The 22,109-nt window shown below is 39.6% G+C and overlaps 1 protein-coding gene and 1 long non-coding RNA gene across 2 annotated transcripts in view; one reads left to right on the forward strand and one right to left on the reverse strand.

Annotated features, from left to right (window-relative positions):
* Positions 1–22,109, forward strand: part of nAChRalpha5 (nicotinic Acetylcholine Receptor alpha5) — a 58,365-nt gene that overhangs the window by 25,917 nt on the left and 10,339 nt on the right. Inside the window, exons 4-8 of the mRNA XM_065863815.2 lie at positions 6,678–6,817; positions 15,905–16,240; positions 16,471–16,546; positions 19,715–19,909; positions 21,106–21,192. Coding sequence (XP_065719887.2) covers positions 6,678–6,817; positions 15,905–16,240; positions 16,471–16,546; positions 19,715–19,909; positions 21,106–21,192 — 834 coding nt within the window. The remainder of the gene's footprint in view (positions 1–6,677; positions 6,818–15,904; positions 16,241–16,470; positions 16,547–19,714; positions 19,910–21,105; positions 21,193–22,109) is intronic.
* On the reverse strand, positions 15,523–16,224 carry LOC139352860 (uncharacterized). Its single transcript, XR_011603928.1, has 3 exons — positions 16,088–16,224; positions 15,828–16,029; positions 15,523–15,774 (listed from the first exon to the last, which is right to left on the reverse strand). It is a non-coding gene; the product is annotated as an uncharacterized lncRNA (long non-coding RNA).

Consider the following 22,109-nt stretch of genomic DNA (forward strand, 5'->3'; position numbering starts at 1 on the left):
CCATTCAAATTATCTCGAGTGCTGTATGCAGCAACAGTTGTGGCAGCAACAGCAACAGCAGCAGTAGCAGCAACATAATGCACCCCGGCAACATATTGTCACTTTGACACATAAAACCACTCAAGGGTGGGGATATTTTGAGGGTTGGGCTGCCCCTGCTGTCATTGTTGTTTGCCAGTTGTGACATTTACGACAGCCTCAAGTGGGGCAACAACAGCCATCTCAGACCGGTCTATGCCACTTGAAAGCGTCTGCGCCTTAGGATATTTTCTTTCTTTTCTTTTCCTGCGTCGCCCCACTTGAGGAGTCTTTAGTCCTTGTTCGTGGCTAACGCGTGGCAGGCCGCAGTTGAGGTCCTTCAAAGGCCATGTTGCATAAACGCTCTCTTCACTCAGATGCACCTGAACGAGGCCTATTGAAGGCTCAACCATTTAATGAATATAATTGAAAAGTTTAAACTTTTCAGTTGTAATTGCCACTTACGCTTTTTCCCCAAAACGTTGTATCACTTTGAATGCCCCTCCAGAGAATGGAATTTGTTGGTTAATTAAACTAAATTCCCTGCTTTAGTTGGCCCACATTCTCTGGCACAAAAAACCATTTGCCAAAAACTAAGCAAAGTCATGTCGAACAATGTGTGGCTGGTGCTGTGCCGAAAAGTTGCAATGCCATAAATACTTTCAACAAGCATTTGCTGCACAGAAATTTCCCATCTCAAGTGGTTGTGGCAAGGGGTTTAGAAAATCTTTTTTAATGGTATATATACATTTTTTTGTTTTTTGCCTTTGCTGCACTGCACTAAAAGCTTAAAAATTCTTTGTCACGGCAACAATATCTTGAACGAGACAAGGACCAAGTTTGGCTACCAGCTCAAATGCCTGCCATTCCATTAGCAGCAGGCGAAAAAAAAGGCACCTGAAGATGGTGGCAAGGAGATGGCTTGACTGCCACTTACACATATTGGGGTTATTAATGGCTGCCCATATGGGCAGGAGGAACACGATGGAGAGTGTTGCCAATGTTTCAGGCTGGCGCAGAGCAGAGAAAGTCGCTTTCGCGTGTCGCGGTTAGCGTGCCAGGCCAAAGGAAGCGTAAATAAGTACACACGTCGTACGGTGGTGCCAGTGGCTAAAAGGCAAACACTTATTTGATATGTTAGTTTTATTAGTCAATCAGGTTTCAGATTTATTTAAAGTAAAATTGTATAAAATGGCTCTCAAAGCAATTTTAAAATCGTTTTATTGATGTTTTCTTTTAATTAAATTTTGTCTTGTTTTTTGGTGACTTGTAACCCAGCATAAAATGAATTTTAAATATTTTAACAATTATTTGATTAAATGATTTCTCGTTTTTTCGCAGTGTAAAAGTTTTATTTCATTTGTTTAATATAATTATTTAAAATTTAAGGCATTTCTAACAAAGTGGAAAAGTCTTACATTTATCAGAATGAGAAAATCGAACTTATAAGTAACTTTACGCATTACAAGTACAATCGGAAAATTGAATAACTAACATAAATATGTTACTATACAGAATTTGCTTCAAATTAGTTAATTTATCATTACTAATATTTATTTAAAGTTAGGGCTTACCTTCATTGTATTGAAAAGATTATGAAAAAGCGCTTGGCTTTGTCCCGAAATTCATAGGAGTTACATAGGTAACCCCTTAGAATTAGCAAGGCTTTATTTGGGAGCTTTGAATTTTCAAATTAAAATATAATAACAACTTTTAAATGCCTTCGAACCACTGTGCACTGGCTGTATTCATAAATTTAAGCCATGTGTGTACGCTGTGGCAATTTCTGTGTCTGCAGTCGAAGTCGTTCATTCCCTTTTCGTTTTTTGTGTCTGTCCTGTCGCTTCGGCTTTGAGTTCATGTTTCATGCAACACCGATGGCAGCAACAGCAGCAGCAGCAGCAGCAGTTTCAACAACAATTGCCGTCTGTCCATATGCGTGTGCATGTTTATGATTTTATGGCAGCACTTCCGTTTCCTGCCCGGCCATATTGTACAGCCCCCCAAACCTCCTTTCGCCTTTCTCCTGCCTGCCATCGCTAATCAGATTTAAACTTTGCACAACGTCAACGTTGCTTACACCAGCTGCAAATGTGTGTGCGGCTGTTTCTTGTTACTGTATTCATGAGTGTGTCGAGTATGCGCTTGCCCTATGACATCGTTCATACGCCCCGTTGGCCAGCCAAGTGCCCTTTCTACACTTCCCTGGCCACGTCCTGTTAGTATGACATTTATTGCTACCGAAAGGCTTTTGGCATGCTTCAAGACTTCAGGACTCTTCGCTTTTGACAGCCCCCCGTCGTTCCATTTCTTGTCTTTTGCCGCTTACTTGCGATGATGGAATTAATTTGAATTGAAGCGAAGGGATGGGGCGTTTGTCTTATTAGTTTTTATGTCAATGTACTCATTCTTAATAAAATGCTTGATTTTTATGCTACCTTATCTAAAGTGCAGTGCTTTGTAAGTGCAACTTCTATACGCCCACATGGGGCATGCATTGTTGAGGAATTTTCGCAAAATGTCAACTCCCTCTCGGTTCTATCAATCTATACGATAAATGTCACAGGCTCCCTTCCATCATTAGCTAAAGGGTTGTACAAAAAGAAAAACACAATGTCATGCCAGCCATTTGCGTTATAGAGACCATCCAGGCACACATGGGGCTGAGCCAGATGATGGGCCCATCAGTTAGCCACAAACAATCCCCAGCCCATCTCCATTCTGTTTTCAAAGGATCAAAAAGTATGCAGAGAACGAGACTCCGAAATGTGGGCTGGACCAAAATCAATCATTAAATGTGATGGCATTCATAATTTTCAATAGTGGACACAAGGCATTTTGATTGATGGCCATGCCAGGGAAAACCCGGGAATACCAGTCACTGCTTTTACTGGGAAAAGTGTCGAAATTCGGTATATTACTAGAACAAGAACTCATTCGTTAGAAATTATAATCATCTAATGGATAGATTAGGTAAACCCTGTTGTGTTTGGAACTAAAAGTAATACAATCTCTCTATTGTTTATTGTTTTACTTCTCCCATACAAAGCTACCTATCGATTTGTTTCCGTTTTTAAGCCTACTCTGTTCTCAGGTTACTCTATCTGCCCCATCCGGAGTCCCTAAAAAAAGAAACAGGAAAAAGGAGAACAAGAAAGTCATAAGCAATTAAATGCTTTTCCAGCTCCCAAGCCCCATCCAATTAAGGGCAACTGTGTGGGTGTGTGTGTGTTTGTGCAGGGGGTGGCTTGGAAGGGACTCCGAGGGGGCGGGTTAGTGCTGGAATTTTTATTGCATAAATTAAGCTTTGAATGGTTAAGCGTCACCTTGGCGCTATTAAAATGCTCGCTTCTGAGCGCTCTCTCTCTCTCTGTTCCAAAGTCCCGCATCGTCCTTTGCAAATCCTTGCTGGTCCTACCCCTGCCCCTTTCCCTCCCCCGCAGCCATTAGCAGGTTGGCTGTCATGGGACTGGCTGTACAGTGTTCACCCTTCTGAACAGACAGCCATCAAGCCTCATCACTTTCGTACCCCCAACTTCCCCTCACTTCACCTTGTATCGGTTTTGGGGGCTTAAGTGGTTTGGCGCCCCGTCAGTTTTCATTTTGCTTTCAATTTTTAATATCGGCGGACAGCGCGAGTCGAAATATTTCTGCCATCTCTTTACTCTTAGCGGAGGTCCTTTGGCCAAGACAAGGATAATGGATGAACTCCAGAGCAGGTGTATTCCTTTTAGATGGTATATGATAATAGGGTTCTTAAAAATTAACAATTTTCAGTGTTAAATATATTTAAAACGTAACCATTTTTGATTATTATAAAATATAATGTCTTAAAACTGATTAAGATTATTATATTGAATCTATAAATAAATATAAAGCAAGTTTGTATATTTTGTTTCGGTTCAGTATTTTTTCAGTGCAGTATTTTTAGGGTTTTTTAAATTGCTTGATTTGGTATGTTATTAAGTTTGACCTTATTCCTTATTATAAAGAGTATACTGGTATTTGCTATCCGACCTCATCTTAAGCGAACTTCTTATTTTGTATTCTTATTTTCATTTTTGGGGAGCATCGGCCAATTTGCTGTCGTTATTACTGGTGTTGTTGCGGCTGTTGTGCTTTGTAGGCAGCTGCATTTCCTAACCAATTTTGGTTGTTTTTTATTTTGTCCATTAAATTGGCCCGCTCGAGTGTGCCCCATTCCCGAAGTCCTTGCAGCTGTTGCCGCCGCACTTCCTCGCCCCGTCTCCCTCTAATGCTCCACCTATCCTTGTCTGGCCAACGACTTGGCTTGGCTTTGTGAAATAGCAATTACTTTTTCATGCTCCACTGCAATAAAATTGCAATTTTATGCGGCCTGCCGACGGACAATAACAACAACAACAACAGGAGAATCAACCAAAAAAAAAAAAAGAAGGGAAATAACGAAACGGAAGTGCAGCCATTGAAAAAGCATTTGGAAATGGCCGCAGCCTGTTGGGAAAATAGAAGAGCGGAAAAGAAAGCCAAATTTAAAGATGACTTGACTTCGCGAAGGGTTAACGACTCAAAAATGGAAAGTTAATGACTCTTTATATGTCTGAGGGAGTTACTAATTACCCAAGATTTTTTTGACAACACAATATTATGCTTTCTTAAGTATTACGAATGACTACTATAGGAATTTCTTAATAAGATAAGTGCTTTAAAATTTAAGTTTAAACTACCTTCTTTGTATCTATATCTTTTAAATTAGTATTATCTTCTTTGGTTGTTATTCTTGTATATCTTGAACCCTTTTTTTATATTTTTTTATAGAAAAGAAGATTTTACCAGTTATTTTAATCAATAAACTAAAGTTTAGTCCTTCGAGTTACGCAAAAAAAAAGTTGCTGCTTACTTGGTTCTTTGCTAAAAATAATTCTTCGTCGTGTATTGTACTGTTTTGTTAGTTTTTTCTCTGTTTCTGATGGTTAGACAAAAAAGCCAGTAAAAACAAAAGTCTCGACTCGTGATGTCGCAGTCAAAAGTCGGAAAAGTCGGCAAAGTCGCCTTTGTGTCCAGTTACAATGGTCGGCCGATACTCAGGATCGCTGGCAGCCCCTCATATTTGTTTTATTATCACATTCATTTTGACACTTCATCAGACGTTGGCCTCTTTTTTTGTTTTTGTTCAGTCGGTTTTGTACTTTCTGAGCCCCTGCTGGGCTCCTGTTGCTTTGTTCTAGGCCCCCACTCCTCCGCCACTGGGCTGGTGTCAATGCTTTGCCTTAAAGGCCCAACTAGGTGCCCTGTACCCAAAGAGCCACCAAACGACCCACCAACCAACCAACCAACCCACTCATTGTTGGCCTGGCCTGTGCTCGTTAGCTGCAGTTTTTCCCTCATCTGGCCTCTCTCAGCGTTTTTTTTTTCTTGGCCCGCAGGCTCGTCATTTTGTTTAAATATTAAATGAACAAGGAAAAGAGAGGGCGCGTGAAAAGCGAATGAAATATGCAAAAACGGCGGAGAAAGTGGCAGGGCCGGAGAAAGCCAGCTGGAACAGGACCAAAGACAAATTAAAACTAAAAAATTCATGTGCATAATTTCTAAACGCTGTTCATTTTCTATGCAAATCTTTTGGGTTAAGCGGGCTAAGCTCAGTGAAAGCTAAAACTTTCCTACCTACAATAGATGCCAAACTTTTGCTGCACCAAAAAAAGAGATTTGCCCGAGGTGGATTAATTCAAGGAATTTAATTACCCACCTCTCTTCAAATTCAGGGCAAATGCTGCACTGCACATCAATCTGGGATTAATTCAATTTTCAAGCACCTCATCAGTGGCAATTTTGCCAGATTATTTTTCCCTTTGCCACATGAACTGCATTCTCAATCGCTCAACTCAATAAATCCGCCATTTACCAGTACTTACCGTCTGCTTATGGGGTTTTTATGGCAGAACAGGGGGGAAAACGAGAGGAAAACTCTTAAGAAATTATCAAATTGAGAGCCAAAGAGCAGGCGAGCAACTTGGATTCCGCCCCCAGAGCTTCAGAACCCCTGAACCATCTAGTTTTCTTTTGTACTTTCTTCTGCTGCCCACATTCATGCATAAATAATTCCACGATAACGATGCGCATATGTCCGTCCCTATGTGTTGTGTGTGTGTGAGGCAATCTATTATCGCTGGGGAAAAACGTAACAAGAAAATTTGTATGTGAAAAACTTTTGCTCAATAAAAGTTTCCTTTTGTTATTCTCCTGCCAGAGAACAATGGTCTCGTCCTTATACACAAACTGAGAAAGACATATGTGTGTTGGCCAGGCGAAGAGCAAAAACTTTTCCCCAGCCATCCTTTCGAACTCCTTTCCCTGTTGTTGCCTTTCCAATTCGACGCCAACTGCAAAGCCCGCATCCGCACAGGTCCTGGAAAACCAACCCAAGACCAAGGACCAAGGCAAAACCAACTTGGAGAAACCAAAAAACTCGTAAACTTTTGCATATCAATAAATTTTAGTTGTTGTCTTCCCTGCCACCAAACCCCTTCGTCGAATTATTGATGTTGATTTGCGGGGCTCCTGCGAAATAGCAAACAATTGCTGCAGTCCTTTTGCAGGACCCCCTATCCAACTACCCAACCATAAAAACAAAGTTTCCCCAGTTACTTGCACGTACTAATTCGAATCTTATCTACTTGCAGTTTGCCTAGCAGGATATCATGAAAAGAGACTGTTACATGATCTTTTGGATCCTTATAATACACTAGAACGTCCCGTTCTCAATGAATCGGACCCGTTACAATTAAGCTTTGGTTTAACTTTAATGCAAATTATCGATGTGGTAAGTAATACAAATAATTTACATTAATTAAATTTATTTTAAAATACTAGTTATGAAGTAAACCTGTACATATCAATTTATTCCAGCCAAAAGTCCTTGCCACTAAGGCCGATTCCTCCCTGTACCCTAAATTTTGAAGTTTCGGCTATTAAGCTTTTAAATAAAATATGAAGGAGTTAATCTCTAGAAAGTCTTTATAGAACTGTATTAGTATAAGGTTTTAAAACTTAAAAATTCTTCTCTTTGAGTCACAATAAAATACGATATATAGTCAAAAATTCAGACTACCCTTAGTTTATTCGCAACATTCGCTGTGACTAAGATCACGTAATTAAAAGCACTCCTTTAATTTCCCGTTTTAATTACCGCCAGTCTTGTGTCAGCAAGGAACTTTCGGTTTCACAACTTTTTCCTCGTCCTTTCAAAAGGCTGGCTTAAAGTAGGCAGCTGAAAAAAGAATCCCTGATGACACAATTTGGTACTGGGTAAAAAGTGAATTGCCAAGAAAGTGAAATTTTAATTATTTGCCGGAGAGCAGGGCACATATACACACATGTGTGTATGTCCTGTTGGCTGTTCCTTGAATGGCAGCTGCCTCCCCAGCCCCCGCACCTCTGGCCTATTTGCAGACAGGACACACACATATCCTGGCTGACTGGCAGTGTCGAGCAAATTACATGCAACGTCATGTGGCATGTGCGCCGTTTGACTCATTTTCACCTTTCGAAAGGACGTTCGTTCTGCATTCATCAGTTGCGAAAACTTTTCGCTTAGCCCCCCCCCCCCCCCCCACCCACATACAATTGCGTATGGAGTGGGGAAAACTCAGGGGGAAAAGCATAGAACCTAGGGAAAGAAGTGGCGAGCGAATAAGGTGGAAAACTGTCGGAAAAGGCGACGCGAGGCGTTTGCCTTTGTTAGTGAGACAACCTCAATTCATATTAGATTTGCATTGCATTTGTCCGTATGTGCGGCTTGTTTGTTTGGCCATTCCCCGTGGCAGGAGCGAGGAGCCAGGAGCCAGGAGGCAGGATCCAGATCCTGAGCCTGGGAAGGATCAGAGCCTGGTGTCCCGCACAAAGTTGGGATTCAGCAAAATGGAGCGCACAAACAAAAGGCACTCACACATGAGGCAGAGGCATGAAAGGCAAAAACAGCAACGCAGTAAAGTTGCTGCTGGCATATATGGCTGAGGGAAAAAATAAAAGCGAAAACGATTCCAGACGCTAGAAAGCTGCGCATTCAGTGACGCGCTAAAAGTCGCACGTACACAAACAAATACACTCTCACAAAGGCAAACAGTGGAAAGCAATGCAAAGTACACTGAAAGAAATTAGCAATGAATTTACTTAAAGAGTTCCTATAAAGTATAAAGTACTAAAAGAAAACAAATTCATGTCAATACAAATAATCACAATTTTTTTTTTAAATTATATGATTAAATTCTACATTTTTACTTCCTGAAAATAATATATCGTCCATAATTGAAGAAGATAGGATTAAAAAATATTGTATAACCTTGATCACTTATTTCCATTCCAATACATTTTAAATGATTAAGTATTGTTATAAATTGTAATTAGTAGACATCGAATTATATGCAAAATCGTATTCTAAAAATTCGATCCTATGCGAACTTTGGTTAAAAGGACTTTTTTGAATTCAGAATTAGATTTGAGTTTTATCAAACTATAACTTTTTGAGAAACAATTGTTCTTGACCGAAATTTTCTTTGAATGGAGTCTTAGAATACTGTTTTTCATATAATTTAAAGTCTGGTAATTAGATGTCCATAAGTAAATGTAAAGAAAAAATGATTTTAGCATAGTACTTGTACATGTTTTTGCCAATTTTTTTGGGCTGTGCATTAACAATAAAATACACCCGTACACACTTGGCATGCAAATAAAATGAATAAATAAAATTTGCACATGTGCTTTTCACACCTTGTGCCAAAACATATAAGCCTGAGGGCTGGCGAGGGGGATTCCAGGGGGTGATTCAGGGGGTTTTCCAGCGGGTTTTCCGGAGGAGGGGTGTGGGTGGTTACAGCAATGAAGTGCGAGTTGCTGCTGGTGCAAAATGAAGTTGAAAGAACAGAACGAATGGGCACAATGCGCTGGCGGTCGTTGTTTGTTGCCCCTGTGGGTGGCAGTAAAACTGCAGCACGCACACTCGAAACGCAGCGGGAAATTCAGCGGGAAATCCAGCAGGAGCAGCAGAAAAGCGGCAATTACAGAGGACTGACGACTGAGCGCACCGCGCTGGGCATTAAAACCGAAATCGGGTCATTCGCGCGAAATGAGCTCGAATGATGGCCGTTACCACCTTTGGATGCCAAACTACGGTTTAGGAGTCCTGCGGCGTACTCAAACTTTTATTGCCCACTGCTAGTCGCCCGCTTAGATGTCACGACAATCAAAAGTTGTTAATGCCTGACGGGGGAATCGTAATCGTAAGGAAATTAGTTGCATATGGCGCGATAATAAAGGATAATATTCCCCAGCCACTACCTCATGTAGGTTGGCGTTTTCCTTTATAACAAGGGCGTGCCACGAAAAAATTATCATATTTTATTATGTTTGTTTTCATTTATGAAAAAATTAATTTTTTTGCTTACAAAATATTTGCTTGCTTGTTACCAATTTTAAGCGCCATTGTTTGATCAGTAATCGAAAAAAATTAGTGGAAAGCCAAAAGAAGAAAAGAATTTTATTAATTTGAAAAAATATAAGTGTAAAGTCAGAGAAAGTCAAATGAAAATTTTCAAAGTCGTTCTAACTTTTTGTAAACTGTATTTTTTCGTTTGAAAAATATTTGATTAAACAATAATCAAAAAAATTATTAGTAAATTCAATGAAATTTGTGTATTCGTTTTGATTTTTGGAAGACTTTATTTTATATTTGAAAAATTATATTTGCGCTTTTTACATGTTTAAGCCCATTTGATTTATCAATAATCAAAAAAAATATAAGTGGAAGGTCAAGAGAATATAAAATTGAACCTATATTCGCTTTTATTTGTGATAAAATAATTTTTTTAATTTGACAAGATATTTTTTCTCTTTTTACATTTTTTAAGCCCATTTGTTTAATCAATAATCAAAAAAAGTATAAGTGAAAAGTCAAAAGAATGCCAAATAAAAAATTAAAAATTCATTTTGCTTTCTGTTAAAATACACATGTTTTTTTTTAATATATATTTGTTTCCAATTTTAAGCACAATTTATTCAATCAATCAAACCAAGAGAATATAAGTGGAAAGTCAAAAAAATTCGCTTTATACTAGGACCTTTTTTGTGCAAAGTAAACGATTTTTCTGCCACTAGCAGGTCGACAGGGCCATTAGTTGTCCTGTGAGGATATGCCGACGATCGACGGTGGCAATATTTCAACTGTTAAATGCAGTCGCTCCAGTTGCATTTGCATATTTTTTGCCTTTCTCCCATCAGGTCTCCAAGCAATTTAAAGATTAAACACCTGGCAGGGATTTCGCAACACCAACACCGCCGGCACATTGCAATTGAAAGTGCTGCACTCAAAGTCCTGGCGAACAAAGGGAAAAATGGATGGATACATTGAGGGCCCTTTGCCTTTCATCAATTTCACTTATCAGGCAGTGTCAACAATGTCAGCTCCTTGGGCATTTCTGAGGACTCTAATCACACGCCCATTCAAACAATGGCAGTCCTTGTGTAATATGGTTTTTATCCCCATTTGATTTACGTAAAGCAGAGGTCATAATTGCTTTCCCCAGAGGTCACCTGCCCTCCAAGAAAGGACAATGCGAACGAAGTTCCGTTTGCCTTTGCCCTTCTCACTTCCTGTTGGCAATTCTGCCGCTGGAAATTGCATTTTCTTCATTTTCAGTCATGGGTTTGTGTGTAAGTGTCCGGAAGAGCTTTTCCCCATTGTTGTGCGCCACGCCTGGCAACGAAATTAGAATGCCTTCGTGCCACACTTGCCAGCGGTTTTCTATTCTTGGCCCAGTGGTGGTGCACAGGTCTGCTCTGCCAGGTTTCCATCAACATAAACGGGTTTCCCATGTGCATAGATGGTTATGGACATGCTTGGCATACTTTCGTAAATGCTTTCAATGCATTTTCGACTGGGCTTGGAGTTTGGGCTTGGAGTTTGGGTTTGGTGTTTGGGATAAGGCAGAGGGCTTCACTCACTTTCACTTTGATTGATGTTGTTGCCCGTGCAAACGACTGAGAAGGAGAATCCTGTGTGTCCTCTTCCAAAGCGTTCCTGTTCATCTGTGCCGATAGGACTTTGTCAAATGAGCACAACGTCACAGGCACACATAACTACATGTAAAGGATGGCCGGTTGAGGATGGTTGTAATGTCCAGAGGATTGCTCAATGGCTTGTGGCTGCCAAAGTGTTTTGGCAGGAATTGGGGCAACAATTTGACCCACTGCCATCGCAACTGTACTTTAGCTGTGTTTTTCAATTTAATGGTTATAAATTAAGGGTTAAGGGCTTAGAAGCTTCAGCTTTCGATCTTTTTAAGTGAATAGAATAACATGAACTTCATAAAGAATTCAAAACGATAGGAAGAGTAAAAAAGAAAGAACACTATAGTCGAAGGCCTCGACTTTTAAATACCCGTTACTCGACTAAAGGGAGCGAGAGGGAGATGGAGATATGCATGCAGAAAATCGGCTGTTTCCGTGATGGCACATTGTATTTGCTTATAACTTTTTAAGGAATGATCCAATTTAAACCATTTTTGGCATGCAGAAAGGTATTGATAATCAGAGCAAAATAACATTTACACTTTTAGTAATAAAATATTAAAGAAACTTGCGCTGCGCAAGAAGCTATAGAATCTCCTTTCCCTTTTACTACTTGAGTAACGGGTATAAAAATATATAATAACTAGCTTATATCACTTAAATTATGGTATAACCTTTTTTTAATATGTCAGTTCAAACACACAACCCTGTTTGCTTAAGAGAGAAAAGCGAACTTCGCGAAAGTACACAGTACACAGTTCCGATTTAATTGCATTTTGCAAATACCCAAGGATCGTTCGTGTTACCAAAAATAAAACAAAAGCTCTGTTGAAATCAGTTCCAATTATTTTGCCAGCGGAAGAAATGAATATTGAAGTGTTTTTTAATTAAATGCGCTGAGTGAAAGCAATCTCCAAGCCGAAGTATATTGAGTGGTGCGCGCTCGTATTAAAGTAAATAATGAAAACAGTAATCGAAACCACTTTACAATTTTAAAATTAAGCAATCAGTAAAAGAAATGAATGTTAAAGGGTTGCATTCGGGAGTTGTAAAATTTAATTAAAGGCTTAAACACTGAATCCAATTGTAATTAACAGATATAAAATCTATATATAACTAAATAATATAGTTTGAGAAAATCCACTGACTGGCTTAAAAACGCAATCCGTTTTAAAGTGAGTCGAATGCGAAACAGGTCTGTGAGTAAGCCAATAAGCATTCCTTCGCCGTTCAGCACAATCAGCCAGCTTGACAAATGGAGAGGGGATTATTGAGAACTATGCTGGCAAAAAAAAAGAAAACCAAACGAAGAAAAGAAAGTGAAAAACAGGCCAGAGAAAACCGGATACAAAAAGAAGTTGGCTGTCAGGGCAAAGCAACCAGGGCGAGGAGGTGAAATTACAGGGCGGTGAAAGTACAAATAAAACAACTCCCAGGCGCATTAATTAAAAAGGAGCAGACAAAGCGAGGCGCAGATTAATTGGCATCAATGGGAGAAAGAGGGCTCAGATAAGGGCCAAGACGCAGGCCAAGGATATGGCGGAGGAAGTGATTAAGTAGGCGCAGGACGACTAAAGGGCAGGCCTGAATATCAACGGATATCAGCGGAAAATGAGTAATGAAGTCGAGATGGGCCAGCCATTTTTTATGCATACAGGACAATGAGAAACTAGGCCTTTGCCTGTGTGTGAGTGTGTTTATGTGTGTGCTTTTCTGTGTGTGTGTATGTGTGTGGGGAACGAGCGCCGCGTTTTATGCTACACTTTCAGTCGGCTTCGAGTTGGCTTCCCTTTTTTTTTTAAATTCCCCTGCCATGTCAATGAACCGCGTGCTCTGCGTGTGCATGTGGATTTTGCGAGAATGTGTATTTGCCCCGCTCATATGCAAATTTCCGCATACCGAAACTTGTCTTTGGCCCGGTCGAAGGCTGGGCCAAAAGCCGGGGTGGAGGAAATAAAAACTCTTGGGCTGTAATAATTTTGCCGTTTGCTTTTTTGCTCATTTAAAATTCAACAACTGCCGCCCGTAGCCGCCATTTATTTATATATATTTTTTTTTTCTTCGCCTTTTTTTCTAGCAAGGATAAGGCCATATACATTCATATATACGCACACTATTTAAATGCGAATAGGCTTCATTTATACATGGGCTTTTCTTGTAAGCCTGCTGCACTAAGAAACACACAAAAACAGCCAGCAAACATGGCTCCTTTTTCTAAGGATGCATCAAAAGCATTTGAGGCCAGACATCCAACGATGCAGAGTGTAATATGATTTATGCATAATAAACCTCAAATGAAATACCACATCCCAGAAACCATGACCGGTTCCTCACTGTATCCTAAGTTTTGATAATGAAATATTATTTATTTAATTTAAAAATTTAAACGTTGTTCTGAGAACAACATAATTCACAAAAAGAACAAGTCTATTATTTATTTTTGTATTATTTATTTCATTTGCAAACTTAAACTTTGTTCTTAGAACAACATAACTCACAAAAAGAACATGTTTATTTAAATGATTTAAATATTTTTTTTATTGCGGTCAGAGGGAGTGACACATTTTCGTTGCCGAATATCCCTCACCTTAATTGTTTTGAATTTGTTCAGTTTGGCTCTCGGTTTGCCTGAGCTTTTAATTAAATTTTTTCCGCTCTCACGTTTTGCGGTAGTTAGTTTTATAATTGTGTGCACCGCTTTTACTCCAAATGAACATGCGCATTCAAAATTTAAATTGGATGGCTGGCAAATAGGAGTGGCCCCGACAACTACTGCATTTAGAATATACCACCAGAGAGGCAACGTCCTGTCAAAAGCCTCTGCATTAACAAATTTAAATAGGAAAATGTCTTGCAAAAGGAGAGTATAGAGAAATCCCTGAAATAAAGAGGGCTCCTAGGGATATACCATTGCATTTCCGAGGCCAGCTAAACGAATTATTCGAGTGGCGTCAAACCAAAAACGCACTCAATGTGTAAGCCGACAAAATTATGGAGCGTCAACAGAAACTCAATTTGGGAAACCGGAATTTTATTAGGTCGCTGTCGTCCCTGTTGCCTGCCGCACCCCCTTTTCGTCCTGGGGAAAAAACCATGGCATACTTTTTAGCGTCAGGCATTTGTTTGTCTGCTGCGGTCGCAGTCGCAAAGTGCACTGCAAAATATAAGTATGCAGAAGGGAGGAGAGCCAGGGGATGAGGGGGATGTTTACCAGTGAGTGAGGGAGATAGCTGGCTGGCCGAAATGGACTCTGCTGCAGTCAAGTGCAATAATGTAATGGCTATATTTAGCCAGGATCGCAAACACACACTCACACTCAGGGACACACACAGGACACGTTCCATGTTTGCACTGCGTTATGGCCGCAATATTACCAAGTCCTGCCACGTCGCTCCTTTACAACGTTATATTTGCCGCATCCTTCGATTCTGTTGGTATGTGGGCTCTCATGCAACCTCACTCGATTCGATTTGGCCGAAAAACATATTGACAGCATGCTGGTTGCGAACCGCCTGCGGGCTTTGGGTTTTTGGGCTCTCCATTTCATCTCTGCCGCATTCCTGTCGCATATTTGAGCCCATTTTGTGATTGCACTTGCACCCAATGGCCAACGGAAATTGCTCGAACAAAATATTCGAGCATCGCGAGGCCGTTGCTCATCCTGAATCCTTCGCCCCCATCCGAAACCGATGCCGATGCCCATCCCTTTGGTCCTTTGGTCCTCGCTTTGTCAGTTAAGCATCCGAGATTTGCAATTCGCCAGTTGCTTTTGTTTTTCCACTGTGCTTTGGTATAGTCCTTTTTTGGTTGTAGTTGCTCCTTCCTGCCGCTGTTGCTCACCGAGTGAACCATGAATATTTCAGGCATTTAATTGTAAATTACACATACGCCCTGTGCGCCGTAGTTGAATTTTTTAGGAGCAGCTGCCTCTGCGGCGGATTCGGTGTCTGGTTTCGCTGTAAAGCGCGGATTCGGTTATTGGGCCACATCCCTGGGGAGCGAAGGATAGTGTACATTTAAAAAATGCAACTCTTCTTGATTAAGGCTCATTTAAAGTAAAAGCTGTTAGTTTTGTGTGATTCATCAAATAAAATAGAAACGATCATTGATTTACTTGGAAAATCACTATTCCATCTTGTTAAAACCTTGAAAATTAGATGGTGTTTTTTAAAAAATATCGTTGGTATGTTTATAGCTTGCATTCGCTTCACTTTAAACATAAATATATTCTAGAGAATTTCTATACATCATATCAACATATTTATTGTACACGTTTTTTCGACGAATTTGCAATTTTTTGTCAACCGGCATTTGGGGCAATTAAATAAAAATTAAAGAATAATCACCTAAGAGAAATAAAATTTAAATGGTAAACTTTAGTTTTTATGTTAAAGGAAAGTTTAAAAAAGGTTTTAAGTCATTTTGTTTTCTGGGTGATGTGTTTGAAAAATTCATTCGCATCTAAAAATCCTTTAACATACTTTCCTTCAAAAAAAAAGTTATATTGGATTAAATGAAAAATCTGTTAAGGGAAATTAATAAAATAAAGTTGGTTGCGCAAACAACTCGCTTCAGATTTATTTGCGTTTTTTCAATTGCCACATTTGACCAACCCGAGTGAGTTGCCGACCAAATCCCACCGCAGGTTGCATCCGCTGCGGCAGGAAATACTTTATAAAAAACAGCCAGTTCGAATCCTCAGCGAAAGTTTGCACTCTATGAATACAGTTATGTGTAGCTGCGTTTTTTTACGCGTTAATTATTAATACCTGATTCCGTACGACGTGTGTAATTAACTTCCTGTTGGGCATACCATTTCCATTTTTATTTTTCATCCCCCCGGCAGGACGAGAAAAATCAATTGCTAGTCACGAATGTGTGGTTGAAACTGGAGTGGAACGACATGAATCTGCGCTGGAACACCTCGGACTATGGCGGGGTGAAGGATCTGAGGATACCGCCGCACCGGATCTGGAAACCGGACGTGCTGATGTACAACAGTGCGGATGAGGGATTCGACGGCACCTACCAGACGAACGTGGTGGTGCGCAACAACGGATCCTGTCTGTACGTGCCGCCGGGGATCTTCAAGTCGACATGCAAGATCGACATCACGTGGTTCCCCTTTGACGACCAGCGCTGCGAGATGAAGTTCGGCAGCTGGACCTACGACGGATTCCAGGTTTGGTTCAGTCACACACCCATCCAAGCAGGGCAACCAGGAAGTACTTAACTTACTGAAAAAAGAACTCGTAGTTGTTATGCTTGACCAATCAAATTCGAGTATATATATTATATTTACGACTTATGCTTATGATTTCACCATTTTGGTTTTTTCTTTTGCTGCATTGATCTGATGCGAGTGAGATATTTACATTATTCTACCCTCTCCCCGAATATCGTATATAAAAGCTGGATTTACAATTACAAGATGAAACTGGCGGTGATATCAGCAGTTACGTGCTCAACGGCGAGTGGGAACTACTGGGTGAGTAAGCCAACGTCGTCCTGGAGCGACATACCTTCCTCTCTCCACTCTCTACATACTTCGACACCCAAACTCAGGCTCTGAGCGGGCGGTCTACAGCCCGTTCTTCAGACAGATAAAAGATGATATAAAGTTGAGAAATTACTCCGCAATGCTCCCAGTTCAGTGTGTGTGTGCAGGTGGAGGTTTACCCCTCTCCGCCGGCGAAGAGACAATGGTGCTAAAAGTGCTAAGGACTCGCTGCTGCTCCTTCGCGGAGTTTTGGCCTTGCGGCTGATTTATAGCATACTTTCGTGTGCCAAACACACACAAGGACTCACACACGCACACCAGAAAAAAACTTCAACTCTCTCTATCTCATATCACTTACTTACTCTCTTTCACTCTTGAGCAGGGTTCAAGCTGCGAACTAAAGTTCCGAACTCGTTCCGTTCGAAACTACGACTGTGTTGCTCATCGATACGTGATTGAACGCTGTGTTCAATCATTTAGAGATGAGAAGGTTTACATCACTGCTTTTTAATACTTTTCTATGGTTAATTCAATTCAATTTCGAGGTCAATGAATACGGAATTAAGTAAGGCACTCGATGAACCCTGTTGTTATCCCACTCAAATTACTCAAAAATACCTTCGTACTCCACCCAAAAATCACACGCTTATCCAGTGTTCTCCCACTCACTCTACTTTCAAAACAAAAACAATAAAACAACTAAAAACTATCGCTAAAATTCTTTGGGCGCTTTAACTTTAAGACCGAAATAGCCGCGTAAACATTTCGTTTACTCTCAGTGTAAGAAGTCTGCTTGAAGGAGCATAACTTTAGACTCTGAAATAGTCTAAATATGCTACTCCAAACGCAGGCCCAAATAAGTTTTAAACCTGATCAAGAGGTAAGGCCCGGTCCTTGTATGCATTTACTTTAGATTATTTTTCCCGGAATCTATGAATCCTTTTCTTAATCGCAGATAAAGGCATGTGGATAGCGTATACGATAAGAAACTAAGTGAATGCTGAATAGAAAACGCTTACTTATACCTTATAAAAACTGTCTCCAGTTACCGAGACAGCCATGAAGATATATGGAAATATTTTGCATTTTGCCTAAGAGTTTAATTTAAAGAGATGAGGGGGATTACCGAGTAACGCGAACGCACATACTGTACATAAATACTTTTAATTATGGAAACCCTTTATTATTTTTTTTTTTTAATAAAAACAATTTTACTTTGAATTACTTTTAAAGAAGCATTAAAATTTTCCCCAGACAAAGTTAATTATTTTTTAACACAGCATCTGATTATAACATTTTGAGAAACTGATTGAACAAATCAGTAAGCTATTACTATTAACCAGTAAACTATTAATCACAAAATTCGGAATATAATGATGGAGGATAGCTTTAATATGTCCAAACTTAACGCGCAAATGGCAGAATAAAGCCTTGTGAAAAACCATGACAGCTCAAAATCGTTTTTGTGAGCGTTTCATAGTCTGGGAAAAATTCGAGCTGAATAGATAGGGGGAAAGGGCTGTGCTGTTAGAGCCATACACCAGAACCAATTAAGAAATTAGAAGACAAATACTTCTGCATCCTCGCACATACATGCACTATGAATTAGTGCCTCGAAAAGACACAGAAAGTTTTCAACTCAACACTGGCCACAAAAGTGCAAAAGAAAAATGTTTGCAACAAATTTTAGTTTCATTTGCCAACTTCGTTCTCTTTCATTCCCTGTTTTTTGCTTTTTTTTTTTCTGTGCGTAATTTTTTGGGAGTTTTCAAAAGTTTTTCAGCGGGTTTTTGTTTGGTTTACCCCCTTTCCCCCCTACCATTCCTTATTTTCTATCTGCAACTGTGGTTTTTTTTTTCCACCAGCTTATGCAAATTATTTTGAGTTGGCCAAGTGCTTCCAGACATAAGAGGTAAACTGTTTGTGGGGCGGAGTTTGGGAATTCCGAGTTTGGGGCTTCCAAAGTAGCTAGGTCATTTTTAAATACGCTGCCAAGGCATTTTGTTCGCTGTCTCTGTGCCTGGTAATCCCTTTGGTAATCTTGAAGTAAGTTGAGCAGATAATTTAGCTGGAAGTTTTGTTGTCCACCACCCACTTCCTATTTTCCTTCCTTTTGCATTTCTTTTGGGCATATGGCAAATGCTTTTTGCCAAAAGTTTTTATTGCAAATATGTTGGCGAACATGTCGAAAAACGAGCGAGTGGTGGGGTAAAAGCAATTAGGAGGTTGACGTTATCGGGGAAAGGGTTCCATGGTTTTTGAATGGATGTACTTTAGAATTCGAGGAGAAAGTTTCCCGCAGAGAGCAGATTAACAGAAGTTCGGAGTATCTTTCAATCAGCAAGGACAACTATTTAGTTGAGCTGCGGCTTAAGTTTCCTTTTGTCTCAATGGATAAACGACTGGTATGACAAGCTACAAAAATCACTAGTTAGTCAAGGATCAAAACATGAGTATATAGACAAATTACACCATCCTTTAGACACATCAGGAACTTTCCATTTACAGCCAATAAACTCTGCTTACACAACTTCACTCTCAACTTACTTACTCTGATTTTGTACATGTATATGCATACTTGAATAACCCCCCAAACGATTTCTTATCTCTACATACTTTTATACTACGTATTTACATTTTGGAAAGCAAAGTGCATAGCAACTTTTCCCCATAGTAAATTGCTCGGCTTACTCCACTCTGCTCTGCTCTTACTTAACTTTACTTACAATTAGTTTGCCTAGACAAATAAAACTCTAACCGAAACTAAGTTTACACTCAACTAAACCCAGAACCAGACATACTATATATACCCGGCATGCCCATCCACACACCCCACACACATTTCCCAGCCCATCTGCCACTCTGCCACTCATATCTGTAAAACATTCGAGAACTGTAAATGGCAATAATGCTTCAATTACACTTACCAGCCACTCTAGTCTTTGATCTGCTCTGCTCTGTTCCGAACACGCTTACTACTCAATTCTCTACTACAATTCTACTACTCCCTACTTTACCCAACTCTTGTAATATGCTCAGAACAAGATGCTCAGCCCGAGTACTAAGTAAAGACCGCCACAGATACATATAAACAGAGATTAAACGCATTTGGTATATTGGTATAATGACGCTTTCCGTACAATTGAACAATCGCAGGTGTGCCTGGCAAACGTAACGAGATCTATTACAACTGCTGCCCGGAACCCTATATAGATATCACCTTCGCCATCATCATCCGGCGACGGACGCTGTACTATTTCTTCAACCTGATCATACCCTGTGTACTGATTGCCTCCATGGCCCTGCTTGGATTCACCCTGCCGCCGGATTCGGGTGAAAAATTATCACTGGGTAAGTGGGAGGGATTCTCGGGGCCTTCAAAACTAGGATGGGGATTTATTTCAAACCACTTACGCAACGCAAATACTTAAGAGCACCCCGACATACAGGCAAACAGCTTAAGAGCCGCTCGAAAAGTATTTGCCAAGTACTTTTTAAGTAATGACAGCCTAGTCGGCGGCAAAAGCAGCGAGTTTCAAATTAGATGCCTTCCCCAAGCGTGTTGATAAGAATGAGCTGAAGCTCCTCACTTTGTAGCCAACTAACCGACTAACCGACTAACTGACTGGCTGACTGACATCGCACATTAACCCATTATTGCCATCGTAACCCATTCCGCCAGTCTCAGCGCTGGTAAACAAACTATTGAACTTTTAATGCCGCCACGGCTGAGTAGTAAAAAGTGTTCAAGGAATGCTCCTCAAGGGGGGCTGTCAATCGACAGGACGAAGCATTAGTGGCTTGGAAAATCAGTTGGGACTCTCGCCCGAACCGGAGGACCCGGTTACTCCGTCGATGCTTGAGTACACAAAACTGAAATAGAAATAAATGGCTAGCAAGTGGGTGTTGGAAAGTGCACGGCAAAGTATTAAAAGCTTGGGGAGAAAGGTTGCACAAGTTCCTTCAGCACTTTCTCAAGGACTGTGACTGATGTGGGCTGTCGAGCAAAGTCGAGCACATGTTTTGACAGGGGCAAATGATTTTGAAAAATAATTACCAACGAGTAGTACTACTACACACAAAAAAGTTTTATGGGTATAATTGACCAATACGGATAGTTAAGACAGAGTAAGCAACTATTAAACTTAATGACGTGTAGTTTATTTTTGCTTTGGTTACTATTTAATGGTAAAACTAGTATAACTTGGTAAGATGTGTGTATTTTTTTGTTGGGAAAGTAATTTTTTGTTGGTTATATCGAAAATTCGATGGGTTGATTTACTACAATATTGGTAAATTTTACCTAAAAGTTTTATGGGATTACCTGTTTAACTACAATTAAATATTAAGTAAGTGGGACATGGCTTTGAACGCTATTAGAACAGTTTGTTTTAAGTGACTAACAACTTATGTAGAACACTTTATTATATTATACAAAATATATAATCCTGAAAAATGTAATGCAATTATTAACGCCAAATTTATACCCACCCGAAGATATGATAACCCCATTACTTAGTCGTTCTCCATTTCCATTTGATATCTAGGTGTTACCATCTTGCTCTCGCTGACCGTGTTTCTCAATATGGTTGCCGAGACAATGCCGGCCACTTCCGATGCGGTACCATTGTTGGGTAAGATCATTTTGTTTACCAATAGTAGTCGATGGTAGAGCTTCTCGTAAATGTTAACCTAAACCATGTTATCGCTGTGTGTACTTATTGCTTTTAAGTTCACGTTCTCTAATTGCAATTCATTAACTAAACATTTATACTGTAATACTTTCATATATGTACTCGTTTATAAATATCTCTAAAGTTGCAGTTGCATATTCATTTTATATATCCATGCATTTCTAAAATGATTTTAAAAATCCAAATAAAATCCGATGATTTTATAATATTAAAACTTTGACACACAATTAAAAACCAAAAAGATTTTGGAGCACAGCTGTCGTCTTGAGTTATTTTTGTTTTGGCAGCAAAGTCAAATGTTATACAATAATGTTTGGCTTTGAAGCCTAAAAGGAAAATACGTGCTGTTGCAACAAAAATAAATATTTTCAAAACAACGTAGCAAAAGAAAACCCATTAATCATAAATAGAGGGGCATATAAATGTGACTAAAACCTATTAAAAACTTGGTCAAAAACGAATTATTAACAAAATAACCCACTATATTATATGACCCTTAAAGACCAAAAGATGATCAAATCTAAAATATAAATATAAAACACGAGTTGGTTTGAATAATGCACACTTATTTGACAACGAGTTTCTTGCACGTTATAAATATTTTTTTTAGTTGCGGTTGTCAAGACATCGGTATTATAAACAGAGTTGGGTTGTTCCTGAAAAAACATTTTTCCTGATAATGTTTTTTAAAGAGCTAATTATGGTTAGATTAGCAGAAAAAGGAACAACTCCGCTTTGTAAACAAATTCCAAAAAAATTACTGTCAACCGAACTAAATTCCTTTTACAACTTTCATAATTTTGTTTTTCAAAATTATACAATCTTCAAATTCGAATATTTTTCCTCCCAAAAGAGCG

The sequence above is a fragment of the Drosophila suzukii genome, chromosome 2L (assembly GCF_043229965.1).
Source record: "Drosophila suzukii chromosome 2L, CBGP_Dsuzu_IsoJpt1.0, whole genome shotgun sequence".
NCBI classification, from domain to species: domain Eukaryota; kingdom Metazoa; phylum Arthropoda; class Insecta; order Diptera; family Drosophilidae; genus Drosophila; species Drosophila suzukii.